Source organism: Podarcis raffonei, chromosome 7, assembly GCF_027172205.1.
Source record: "Podarcis raffonei isolate rPodRaf1 chromosome 7, rPodRaf1.pri, whole genome shotgun sequence".
Taxonomy (NCBI): Eukaryota; Metazoa; Chordata; class Lepidosauria; order Squamata; family Lacertidae; genus Podarcis; species Podarcis raffonei.
This window is the reverse complement of record NC_070608.1, coordinates 50,031,570-50,044,889: the sequence shown is the minus strand read 5'-3', so window position 1 is coordinate 50,044,889 and position 13,320 is coordinate 50,031,570. Positions and strand designations below refer to the sequence as shown.

Below are 13,320 nucleotides of genomic sequence, written 5' to 3'. Positions count from 1 at the left end.
GATTGCAATAATATACACACTTACCTGGGAGTAAGTCACACTTAACAGGACTGTTGGATTAGTCATATTCATATGCCAGCTACTTATTTGCAGGGCTATTTTTCAGCTGGAACTCACTAGTACTCAGTTCCGGTGCCATTCTAAGAGAACAAGGGTGAGTTCCAGCACCTCTTTTCCTATAAAAAATAGAACTGCTTCTTTGTTTAATATCATATTGGTGTTACTTGGAGCCATGTTCATGCAACCATAACCATGATTATGAATTTGTGGAGATGGGAGTAGGATTGTGCCTTTATTACTTGGAAAGTTTGGCATAGACATGGAATTGCTATACAGTGGTACCTCGGGTTAAGTACTTAATTCGTTCCAGAGGTCTGTTCTTAACCTGAAACTGTTCTTAACCTGAAGCACCACTTTAGCTAATGGGGCCTCCAGCTGTTGCCGCGCTGCCGGAGCACGATTTCTGTTCTCATCCTGAAGCAAAGTTCTTAACCCGAGGTACTATTTCTGGGTTAGCGGAGTCTGTAACCTGAAGCGTATGTAACTTGAAGCATATGTAACCCGAGGTACCACTGTATATCTGGAGACCCTGCATTTTGTAGAGTTCCTGATCACACTGCAGAGCCAACATGCCTACGTTTATACGGGGTAGTATTCAACTAAGTTATAGTTAGAGTAGACCCACTGAAATGAATGAACATGACTAAGTTAGGTCCATTAATTTCAATGGCTCTACTCTGTGTAAAACTTAGTTGAATACTACCCAAGCAGATTCGGGGCGGAATTCAATGCAGCACTAAGGAGATAATTCCATCAGCACAACCATTTCTGTTTGTCTGGTGGAAAAATCTCTACTTCCCCTGCCACATGTTCTCTTGATCCTCCAGAGTGTATTGCCATGGTATGTGATTCTGATTATTCCTTCACATATTCCTATCCAGAAATATGGTCACATAAACTAGAGAGAGTAGGCTAGTGCTCAGAGAGGCTACATAGGACTTTACAAGTTTTTTTTATTATTATAAAAAAATAAATAAAATGTCCTTTGAATTAGGTCTCAAAACCAATAGCAAGGCAGTGAAGGCCTTTCAGCGCTGGCAATACCTGATCAGCATGATGGTCTAAGTTCAGCTGGTCACACTGCTCTGAACTAGTTGAAGTTTCCAAAGAAATTTCCTAGGCAGCCCTATTTATAAGTAAGAGAGTAAAACAAAAAACCCAGAGAATCCTGGATGTTTGCAAGATTAATTGTGGCAAGATTATGTTAGCATACAAAGTGCAGATGCAGCTAATTTGGGCATCCATTATGACAGCTACAAACACCAGCAATGTATAACTGAGGCTGTGTGCACACTACCAGTGTAAGACACAGACTCTGCATTTCTATCACATTTGCACATATGTGTTTCCCAATTGTCCAATGCCTGGTGGGTGGAGAAGGGGTGTGGATGCCTTCATATGGATTGCATTTTCATGCATTTTGCCCGAAACCAGGTTTGATTAAAGGGGGGGGGGTGACCTAGTTGAATTTTTAGCCAGCAGAGTGTCTAGAGATGTTTGGGGAGGAGAAATTAGCAGTAATTGTAACAAGTAGCCCCATCCCTGTATGCCATAAATATGAGGACTCTTTACATATATTTGATCTTAATAGTGATCTTGTATTGAGACTGTGTTCTGATCTATTTCACTTTCACTGTAATTGCGTTTGTTGTCGTCAATTACAGTAAGCCCACAACTTATGTGGGGGTAATATTCTGGGGATTGTGCCTAAAGCCAAAATTGTGTACCGTCAAGAGTCAAGACACACTGGTTGCCAAAGTCTTTTTCCCAGATGCCTACTCGCCCCCCAAAGGAGGGGGGACCAAATATGCACAAGTTATATGTGTGTAACTTGTGGGCTTACTGTACTAAATTTTCCAATAGGTCTGCTGGTCTTGTGACTTGAAATTGAAACAAACTTCCCTGTAACCTGTGCAGCTGCCAGCTGGTAAATTAGGAATAACTTTGCTAAATCTTAAATTGCTAACTGTAACCCTAGATGTAAATCCTACAGAATGGGACTTATGTGGATACAGGCTCATAGCTAAATAGCTTATGGCTGCAATGCTGTAAACACTCATCTAGAAGCAGATGCATTGTGCATCTAAATTTAGCACTGCATTTTACAGCTATCCAGTTTCTTGAGTTTTCTAATAATTCATCTTTTAAAGGGCTAACATATATTATGATAGGCCAGAGCAGGTCACAACCCTTACTTTCCAGTTCCTTTTTGTTCTTGTCTAGTTAATCCAGCAAAAAAATAGTCTGGTTTGTTAGGCTTCAAATAAAATGAAAAGTTATTTGTATTTTTATATAAAAGGTTTGCTCACCTAACTTTCAATTAATTACTTTTGCCAGTAAGTTAAGCAGGTGTCTAAGATTATCAAATAGTGCAGGATAACTCTGATATACTATTTAGCCTTAAAAGATTGGCAATATGAAATTATTAAACACCCACGACGTCAAATTTTTAATATTTTGGGAGTTTCCAGAAGGGAAGCTGTGAGAGTCTCTTGCAGTGAAAACAAAGAGTATTGTGGACCCTTAAAAACTTACAATTTCCCCCCATAATAAATGTGTGCCTTTAGAGTTCTACAAAAGCCAATGCTATACTATATTTTGGCAGATTTAAGTTCGTAAGTGTTTGCGTGCATGTTAATTCTCCTATATTCTCAACGAGCTTTGACTACAACGGAAGTTCCTTTCGAAACCGAGTCGCCATCTCTTTGTTACGTTTCAGTGCTGGGCTGGGGACACGGGGTCACTTAGCCAAGTCAGAATCTTGTCACCATGGTAACCCAGAAGCCGAAATTCCGAAGGGGGGCCTGAAACTGCAGTCGCATTTGAATGACCTCATAGAATTCTACCAACGTAAACAAGTCGGTTTCACTGCCTTTCACCACTTGTGCTTTAGCGGCGTGGGGCCGGCCTATGAGCAGGCAGGATTTTTATAATATTCATCGGGCACAGGAAACATGGTTTTACCCGTTTGTTGCGAATCCTTCCGTACTACTTTTACTCAAGTAGCGCAGGCGCGACATTGGACAGCTCGCACGTGGGGGCCTTTTCTCCCGTTGCAAACTCGTCGCAGATAATAGGCTTTTAAGTTTAAGCCATTGAACTTGGAAACCCGGCAGCTACGGCCCGCTAAAAAGGAAGGCCCCTCCCCTCCCGCCGTTTCATTGGTTGTGTCTTTCGGGGAAGGGCACGTGACCCTCCTCGGATGTTTGGCGTCCACTCCGTGTGGGAGGCTGTAGGAGGGAAGTGGATGGCGCTGCCATCAGTTCACAAGTGCCTCCAAGTGAGTGACGGAAAGTGGCTCCCCGAGTGGCTTCTGTCAGTGTCTAGAGAGACGCACCCGGTTCCCCTGAAGGCGGTGGCAGCTGGGCGGCTCCCGCTGTCTCACCGCATCTTCTGCCCTTGTTCCAAACACACAACAGCCTCTCTTGTCCATTGAGGTCCTCTGCAAATTTCCTTCTTACTGCCACAGCCCGTCCACCCCGTGTTATCTGCAGCGAAAGCTTTTTGGGTTGTGGTATCTCACTTTAGGAATAATAATAATAATAGTAATAATTTATTATTTATACGCCGCCCATCTGGCTGGGTTTCCCCAGCCACTCTGGACGGCTTCCAACAAAACACTAAAATACAATAACCTATTAAACATAGGAATTCCCTCTAAATGTTTTCCTGGTGCCAGTTTTAGTTTTCCTCTTGGTGTTGGGCAACAGGCAAAGAACTTTCTATTCTAGGTTAGGTTTTGCAAATATTTTGATTAAAGGGAGAACGTCCTTAAAGAAGGAAAGCTAAAGTAGGATGTTTTACACAGAACTATTCCATTGCACTAGTTAACTAACTGTATCTGTTCCTAACATAATAAACGTTTTTTCCTCCCCTTTTCCAGCTCCATCAAGAAAATCAGTTGCTGCTTAAAAAGCTGAGGCATGTACGTCTAAAAAACAAGCAGTTGGAATATGATTGGGCACAGTTACAAGAACAACTGCAAGGACAAAAGAAGTTACTGCCTACTTGTGTCACAAAAAAAGAGTAAGATTATATCTTTGCCCCTTAGATGTCCATGTTCCCAGCTAAAGATCTGGTTTAGACCCAGCCACCATAGCCAATGGCCAGGGGTATAGGATCTGTGGTTTGACAAACCCTTGGTCAGGGAGAGCACAGGTTGTAGTTTGCTATGCATCAGGTTTGAAGTAAGGTTGCACATTGAAGTCTATGAAATCATTTAAATTTGAGTTTTGGGAGTGTTTATACTATGACTCATGAAAAAGTATGTTTCTGGATAGATGGATTTATACTTACTTTTCTCTTGAAGAAGGATAAATATTGAACATTAATTCCTCTTCTTGACTCATTAGATTTTTTGGGATGATTAGACAGATATTGTCTCCCATGCGCAGCCATGCTCTGTAAATTATGCTGGGTCTTCAAATAGCTCATTATATACTTCCACAGACTTCATAGTTTTTTGATGTACCGGTACCTAATGCAGACTGCAGCCATGAGATATTATAGGAAAGCTGACTTAAGAAGCAGTAGTTTGAGAATCCATAATTGCTCTTATGGTCATATTTGATGTAGTACTTTAGGTAATATTTGCACAGTTTTTACATTTAAGTACTCCTAAAGCAAGTCTGTGTGAGTTGAAGACATTGAACAAGGACTATGTTCACAGTAGTAATTTATATATAATAATAAAAATATGGGGCAAGTAAATTTACCATTGAATGAATTACTTATTCATTGTCTGAAAATGTGATATGTTAATGCTTTTTAAGAGGTGGAAATATTATTTTTTCTGAAAAAAATATTTCTGTCTGAGCAAAGAGAAACCCATTTCACCAAATGTAAATCTTGACTGTCCAGCTGAAAAAAATTAATGAACATATATATTCAGTTCCCCCATATACATTTATATCCCATCTTTTTCCAGTCGTACCCCAAAGCAGTGTACATATGGTTCCTAGGGTGTCTCCTATACAGGTACTTGCCAGACCTAGACCTGCTTAGCCTTAGCAAACTGATAGCCTTCACATCATGTTCTGATGTGCATGTGCCTTTAGACCATGTGACCATGTTCTATGATCAATGATAATGTACTTTTTTGAACTTCCGTTATCTCACTGCTGTTTTTCCTAATATATCCAGATGATAAAAATCAAAATACAAGTATGTAGCTTTTGAGGCCACAGATTATTTTTCGCATTAACGTTTTTAATTGCTTCAGAATATACTATTAAGAAAGAGAAAAATGTTCATGCTTGGGGAAGAGATTTTAAGTTATCATATTTGTTTAACTTAGTGTGCCAGTTCAGACAGAAATCCACTTACCCCTTAAAGACAATGGGTTTTATCGTAAGGAACGTGAAGGAGTAAAGGAAAATGCTAGGTAAGTTGTGCAAGTATAGTTAGATGTATCTCTGCTATGAATCTGATTCTTCGCATATTTACTTAAAACATTAGTCTGCTTGTGGTCATGGAGATGTATTTCCAGTTAAGTGTGAATAGTATTGCAGCAGAGGATAAAGAAAAACAATTCCTTCTCATTTTTTTTAAATGAGCTTCTATTTTGGCATGTTACATTTTTGTCAGTGGATTCATCCAATTTACTGCTGTGTGAGTTACATTATTTTCTCATAATGAACAGTTAGTATCAGCTAGCAAATCTTGCTTTTGTCAGCTAGGCCATTCTAAAATTGTGTCACCAAGTCCTCAGTTAGATTCTTTTTACTCTCGATCTCACTGGGGACAGTAGGGAATTAGGGTTCCCCTTCCTGCTGCCACTTCTATTATTGCTATAGCCTTTCTCAGATCTGTAGAGTTGGGCAGGGAGTGCTTTTCTGCTGGTCATGTCTCTAACTTTCCCGTCTCAGCTTCCTTCTGCTCCATTCCCCAGCTGAGTTGTAGTCCTGGAAGAGTGTGGCCAGCAGTGATAGGCCAAGGGCAGCCCTGAGTTTGTTGGTTCTTCGAGGCCTCTCCCGGTATACTTGCCTTTTTCTCTTTTTTTACTCACCATTGTCACCCACACCCAGCCACTCCACCTCCGTAAACCTCATCTTTCACATGCTGGATTTCAGTGTTTATTAAATCAAATCCAAAAAAACCCAAAACATTTTGCATGTAGTGAATGGAATCCACCAAGCCCTGCTGCCAGATGCTGCCAGTTCTTTTCAGAGGGGTTTGAACAAGCATTTCTATATCTGTATTAGGAAAATCAGCAGTTTGTTATCATTCTTGTCTGTTTGCTGTTCCAGAGTACTCCAGTTGTATCATAATCTACAGAAAAGGTATAATAAAGAATTAAAAACAAACCAAGGACAATGTGAAACCATTGCAAGACTTTCTGTAAGTTCTGGTCATATGATTTCATGTAAACTCTTACTTTAAAAGAATGCTCAAGATTTAGGGCTTGTCCACACTGGAGTTTACTGTGTGTTTTCAGCTATTTGTGTTTCCATCAAATCTGCATAGTCCTCATGACATTTCCCTCAAACAATACCAATCTCAGTGATTCCCTACTGTAAATTAGGTTTTATCTGATATGGGGATAATGCAATAAGTAGTGGGGTGTTAGGGGAGGAGCCTTCTTTAGGCTGGCATTTTAATGGCCAGAATTAGTCAAGTGTTGGATAATTAACCATAATTTAATTGGACATTTTGTTTTTATTGTGCCTAACTGTTACTATAAGCTCCAAACTCTTGGGAAGCATAGGATAGACATTAGCTTTCAGCATCTGATGTAGCAAAGGTGATTTGCATAAAGAAAAAAAGAAGCAAGCAGATATTTTCTTTAAAACGTGGCTGCATGTTTAAGATCCTGTATGGATGAAAGACATTGTGTTTAGTGTTTGGAGTTGCTTGCATAGTGCATTTATTGGATTGGAGCTGCTTGCACCCCTGCCAACAGATGAGTGTAGCTGACAGCCCTGAAGACGCTTGTAAAAGTTCATATAACTGACACAAAATGAACAATATGCAATGTATGAAATGCTGCAGGCATAGATTGAGTCAATAATATTTCTCATTTCCATCTCACACTTTCATCTTTTGATTTTGATCGGAATCTGACTCCTTTTCTCTCACATTTTTGTTGCTAGCTTCTGATGCCAATAAAGTTCAGTAAAGTGTGCTTCCAAGGATGCTAGATATAGTATTAATTTAAATGCTTATTACAAATACTCTACTATTTTATCATAGATTAAAATTAATGATATGGAACACCAACTTCACTTAGCAAACCAAAAGATGAAGGAGCTGGAAAGTAAAAAGATGTTACCAAAGGACAAAACTGATCCACTACAGAAAAAAAATGGGTCTTACAAATGTGTGTGTAAAAAGAAGGGGAGCTGTTCCTGTAAATATTTAGGTAAACATATACTATGTGATCATGTTTCTTTGGCATGTTATGAATAAAGTTATTAAAATTATAACTGAAACAGTATCGACAATATTCATGGAGGTTTCCAGCTAGCTGGGTTAAATTCTAATACTTTATTTGATACAGGGCGTTATTAGAAAATTGCCTGAAGATATAAGCATATTTTAAAAATTATAAGTATGTAACATGATTTTATCTTTTAGTGAGCTCCTAATGGTTTTTATTGTACTATAGACCAACTGCTTTTTGAGATTCAGCGTCTGAAGATGGAAAATGAATCATTATCTAAAGAAAGAAGAATGTTGAGAAATGAGCTTGCTGCGTTAGATAAGGTAACTTTATCATTACTTATTGCACTTATATACCACCTTTCTGCCTAAACATCCAAAGTGATTTAGTTTTCAAATACTAAAACAAATAACTGTTATAAAATGTAAAGTGGGGGAGAGGGGACAATCTGACTGGACAGGTCGCAGGATAGGGGCAGTCCAACAGTTTAGGTTTGATAAATGAGCAGTTGAGTTCTTTTCTTTGACTGGTCTTTTTCAGTGTACAAAAAAACAACAACACCCCAAACTAACTGAGAAATTAACTAAAAAATCTGTAATCAAGCCTTCAGTACCGCACTGTGATCTTGTCCAGAAGATAAGTCCTCTAATTACTTGTTGAATAGGATTTGGCACACATTGCAGTTCACAAAATCTTCCATTGATTAGAATCTTGCATCTGTTAGATGTTAAGAGGAGTAATATTCCAATCAAATTAAAATGTGGACTTTTCATTAGCAAATCTTGAGGGGTTTTTTAAGATGGTTTGTTTCCTATAAGACTATTTCAGTGATGAATACAAGAATGGACAAACTAGGAAGTAGTACTTAATTAAAATACTGTGTGTTGTATTACTTTTTAGGATTTTTTTGATGAAATAGAAGATCTAAAATATGCACTTCAAGAAGCCATAAAACTTAATACTCAATATGAAAAGTGTTTGAAACAACTAAGTTCAACATATGGAATCACTTTTACATCAACTTTAGCAGCTGGTAGCCATCGTGGAACTTTAAATAAATCGTGGAAATAAAATGTTCAACCAAGATTATGAATAAACAGTTTAATATTGACTGTACTTTGTAATATTAACTTGCTTATGAGGAAGGCGCTTATTTCACAATAAAATCATGACTTTGACCAATTTTTAATCCTTTGCATAATTTGTGCAGTGCCTTTATGCCTTTCTGAATTTTTAATAAGTTATTTCTCAGTTTTGGATGTAACACTAAACTTTGGTTTAGCATTATATGAACGTACCTGCATGAACTTTGTTCTTGAAAACCCTGGTCCCCTCTCTTTCTGTAGTATCTGACAGAGGTCAGAAGCATTCAGTTTTAATTTGAACAAACAACAGATCCTCATTATACCCCAGGGTGCGTCATTGTGGTTAGTTCAAACAAGCCATGATGAAACTGATATATTATTATTTATTAGATTTATTAGATGCCTTTTCCCACCACAAGCAACTCAAGGCATTTTTACAAAAACAAAACAAAACAAAACAACAAACACAACACAGTCATTAAAATTAAGCGGGGGTGGGGTGGAGAAACAAAAACACAATCCTTGTATGCTCATTAACTATAGTTCTCCCACCAAACTCCCTACAGGCCCAACAATACTTCTGGGGCAAGGTATTTCATAATCTGGGCATGGCCATTCCTGGCCAATTGCACCTCCACTGCAAGTGAGACATAGAGAAGGATATTTTTACTGGGTATTAGAGGGTGAGAGGTGGTGGTTCCCAATATATCCTGCACCTGAGTCGTTTTGGGCTTCAAATGCAATCACCAACATTTTGCTTTATGCTTGAAAGGGAATCTAGTAACAAGTACAGGGCAGGAACAAGTACTCATTAACATGCATGCTGCTGTATTCTGGGCGAAATGTAACTTCTGAAGACTCTTCAAAGGTAGACCTGCTGCAATGATCCAATATGGAAAGGAGTACTTCCCCATCCAAAACCAGTTGAATCCCTATTCCAGAGTCTGTCTCACTGTTATGTACTGAGTTGAATAGGATCCAAACTGCAGCAGTCTGATTGGTCCTAGAACAATAGGATCCAAAAGGCAGCAGTCTGATTGGTCCTAGAACAATAGGATTCAGAACGCAGCAGTCTGATTGGTCCTAGAACAATGCAGCAGTATGATTGGTTGGCAGGAACCACCCAATCATGCTCCAGATAGAAGTGAATCCACAACCTGATTGGCTTACAGTAGAATTCCGGAATTAGCCAATCATGTGCAGCCCATTGTGTAAATAATGTATATAAAGCAGATACTTTGAGGGGACATTCATTCATTCCTCCTCACCACTATGAGCTGAATAAAGAGCATGAAATCACTTTGCGACTCTGAGTATATTTCACTGGCGACGACGGTGGGATCCCGCTGAGCTGACTGCCACACACAGCACCGCAGCACCGCCACCTGCCGCACCACTGCCTCGCACCGTGTATCCAGGCTTCAGCTCCGGGACACAAGGAACTCAGAATGGCAACCGACAGCAGCTTCTCACCGTTCAACCCAGCATCTGGAGACTGGGAAGCGTACGCCTCCCGTTTCACCTTCCTCCTAGAAGCCAAAGGGGTCACCGATGAAGAAGACGCCAAGAAGAGGGCAATATTCTTCAGCGTCTGCGGAGAGGAGACGTTTGAAATCGCCCGGGCTCTCCTTGCGCCTGAAGACGTTGCTACTGTTCCATACAAAACAATAATGGAACAGCTGAAGGGGCACTTTTCACCACAGCCCTCAGTGGTGGCTCATCGAAATGCCTTCTACGCAAAGCGGCAAGCCCCTGGGGAAACCATAACTGGGTTTGTGACCTCTCTCCGCCAAGCCGCCCGGTTCTGCAACTTCTCAGAGCTGGAGAACATGCTTCGGGACCGCCTCGTCAGTGGCCTGAAGGATGAGAAGCTGCAACGACGCCTCTACGCTAAGAAGGACCTAACGTTCCAGGTCGCTCTGGAGGAGGCCCTGGCAACGGAAGCTGCCGAGAGGTCGACGCAAGAGGCACGGCCGAACCAGCCGTCCCAACCGAGGGTCCACCACGAAGACCTCACCAACGACTCAGGATCCAACAGGGAGGAGGTGCACCGAGTACAGCAGCGCACTCAAGCAGCCCACATACCACAGCTGCCTCGACGAGAAGGAGGGAACTGCGCAAGCTGTGGAGAAAGTCACGAGAGGAGGACCTGCCGTTTCCGCAACGCAGAGTGCAGGCAGTGCAGAAAATTGGGACACATCGCCCGGGTGTGTCGGGCTCAGCCCACCCAACGCCAGGCATCAGATGACCAATCCAAGAGCCCCAGGTCCCAGGGCCCAACGCACCAAGGCAACTCAACGGAGCTCACGGACTTCCAGGTATACCAGTTGCCCCACCCCAACGTAGAGAAAATTTATGTAGAGGTACAGATAGAGGGGGCCCCATGCCGCATGGAGCTTGACACGGGTTCAACTCTATCCATAATCTCGGCAAGGACCTTAAGGAAACTGTGTCCTACTGGGGGTCCCAAACTCAGGCCGGCCCCATTCATCCTCCAGGACGTCCAGAAACGTAAGGTCCCCACAAGGGGGGTGGGGACCTTCAGGGTGCAATACCGAGGGCGGACGCGGCAACTGGACTTGCTTGTGGTCAAGGGCCCCTACATTAGCTTACTGGGATTGGCATGGTTTGGACCACTGGGGCTAGCCGTCACCGGGGTGAACCACACCAGCTTACAAGTGGACGTGGACGCCATATGCAAGGAATTTCCGGCGGTTTTCGATGGGAAATTGGGACAGTATACGCCCCCCCCATTGCTCTACAGCTTGACCCCGCAGTACGACCGGTCAGGCTCAAGGCCCGCCGGGTCCCGTTCGCTCTGAAACCCCGTATAGACGAGGAATTGGACCCACTCGTGGAGCAAGGAGTGCTGGAGCCGGTGCCTAATGCCCCCTGGGAAACCCCAATCGTCACACCCATCAAGCCTAATGGTTCGGTCCGCATCTGCGCAGACTACAAATGTACCATAAACAAGGCCCTCACGGCCCATGCATACCCAGTGCCAGTGGTCAGCCATGTCCTTGCCACCCTGGCTGGGTCAAAATTTTTTGGCAAGCTGGACTTGGCCCAAGCATATCAACAGCTGCCAGTAGATGAGGCTACAGCAGAGGCACAGACGATTGTGACGCACAGAGGAGCGTTCAGGGTAAAGCGGCTGCAATTCGGTGTCAGCGTGGCACCAGGCATATTCCAGAATCTAATGGACTCTCTCCTTATTCCTGGTGTCACCCCCTTCTTCGATGATGTGTTGATTGCCGGGCCCACACCAGAGGAGTTTGAGGACCGCCTCCGCACCGTTCTGCACCGTTTCCAGACGGCGGGTCTCAAGGTGAAGCGGGAAAAATGTCTACTAGGAGTGCCTCAGGTGGACTTTCTGGGATTTATGGTGGACGCAGAAGGGGTCCACCCGACTGGGGACAAGGTACGGGCCATTTGTGATGTCCCAGCGCCCAAGAACAAGACTGAACTTCAGGCCTTCTTGGGACTATTGAACTTTTACCATTCCTTCCTTCCCCACAAGGCGGCAGTAGCGGAGCCCCTACACAGACTCCTGGACAAGCGGGCCCCTTGGGTGTGGGGCCAGCGCCAGGAGGCCGCATTCCAGGCAGTCAAGGACTTGCTTGTCTCAAACTCGGTCTTGGCACACTTCGACGAGAGGCTGCCGGTGGTGCTAGCATGCGACGCCTCGCCCTATGGCATTGGCGCTGTCTTGGGACACCAACTCCCGGATGGAAGAGAGGTACCGGTGGCATACTTTTCCCAGACACTCAACGCAACTGAGCGGAACTACTCGCAAATCGACAAGGAGGGTCTGGCAATCGTGAAGGGAGTAAAAAAATTCCATGATTTCTTGTACGGGCGGCCCTTCACCGTGGTGACTGACCACAAGCCGTTGCTTGGCTTGTTTGCCCCTGAAAAGCAGACCCCCCAAGTGCTGTCTCCTCGCATCCTCAGGTGGTCAATTTTCCTTGCCAGCTACCAGTATGCACTGATTCACCGCCCTGGGAAGGCGATGGGCCATGCAGATGCCCTCAGCAGGCTACCACTACCGGAAACAGGCCCTGACCCAACACCTGCACAAGTGGTTATGAGCCTGGAGCTGCTTCCCGACCGCCCCATTCAGGCACAAGAAGTTGCACACCATTCCAAGAAAGATAGGGTCATCTCCCGGGTCCTGGACTGGGTGTGGAGGGGATGGCCCAGCAGCAGCCCCGGGCCAGAATTCGCCGGCTACACAACCCACAAACATGAACTGTCGGCCCACAAGGGGTGCCTGTTATGGGGAAACAGGGTCGTTGTTCCCCAGCCCCTCCGCAAAAGGGTCCTCACAGCCCTACACGAGACACACCCAGGGGTAGTAAGAATGAAGGCCCTTGCCAGGAGTTATGTGTGGTGGCCGGGGATCGACGGAGAGATAGAGGCCTGGGTCAAACACTGCCAGGCCTGCGAAGAATCCCGCCCAGATCCCCCAAGGGCCCCAGTCCAGTCCTGGGAGTCCGCCCGAGCACCATGGTCACGCCTGCATGTGGACTTTGCTGGCCCCTTTCAGGGGAAAACATTCTTCATAGTGGTGGACTCCTACACCAAATGGCTGGAAGTCGCACTGGTACCGTCCACTTCTACGTCCGCAGCCATCCGGGTACTACGCAGGCTGTTTGCAACCCACGGGCTCCCTGACACTCTCGTCTCAGACAACGGGACTGCATTTACGTCAGGAGAATTCCAAACCTTCACAGTGCAGAACGCCATCCGCCACATCCGTTCGGCGCCATTCCACCCTGCCACCAATGGCCA

The 13,320-nt window shown here is 43.8% G+C and overlaps 1 protein-coding gene across 1 annotated transcript; it reads left to right on the top strand.

Moving 5' to 3' along the window:
• Positions 1-3,133: 3,133 nt before the first annotated feature.
• On the top strand, positions 3,134-8,630 carry LOC128417627 (uncharacterized). Its single transcript, XM_053396567.1, has 7 exons — positions 3,134-3,340; positions 3,944-4,086; positions 5,357-5,443; positions 6,309-6,399; positions 7,252-7,420; positions 7,667-7,764; positions 8,342-8,630. Exons 1-7 carry the CDS (start codon positions 3,263-3,265, stop codon positions 8,510-8,512), a joined length of 837 nt encoding a protein of 278 aa, XP_053252542.1. The 5' UTR covers positions 3,134-3,262; the 3' UTR covers positions 8,513-8,630.
• The last annotated feature ends 4,690 nt before the right edge of the window (positions 8,631-13,320 follow it).

Coding starts and splice junctions, on each gene's coding strand:
- LOC128417627 (XM_053396567.1), top strand. CDS start 3,263: ATGTTTGGCGTCCACTCCGTGTGGGAGGCTGTAGGAGGGAAGTGGATG. Junction 4,087..5,356: donor ACTTGTGTCACAAAAAAAGA/GTAAGATTATAT, acceptor TGTTTAACTTAG/TGTGCCAGTTCAGACAGAAA. Junction 7,421..7,666: donor CTGTTCCTGTAAATATTTAG/GTAAACATATAC, acceptor ATTGTACTATAG/ACCAACTGCTTTTTGAGATT.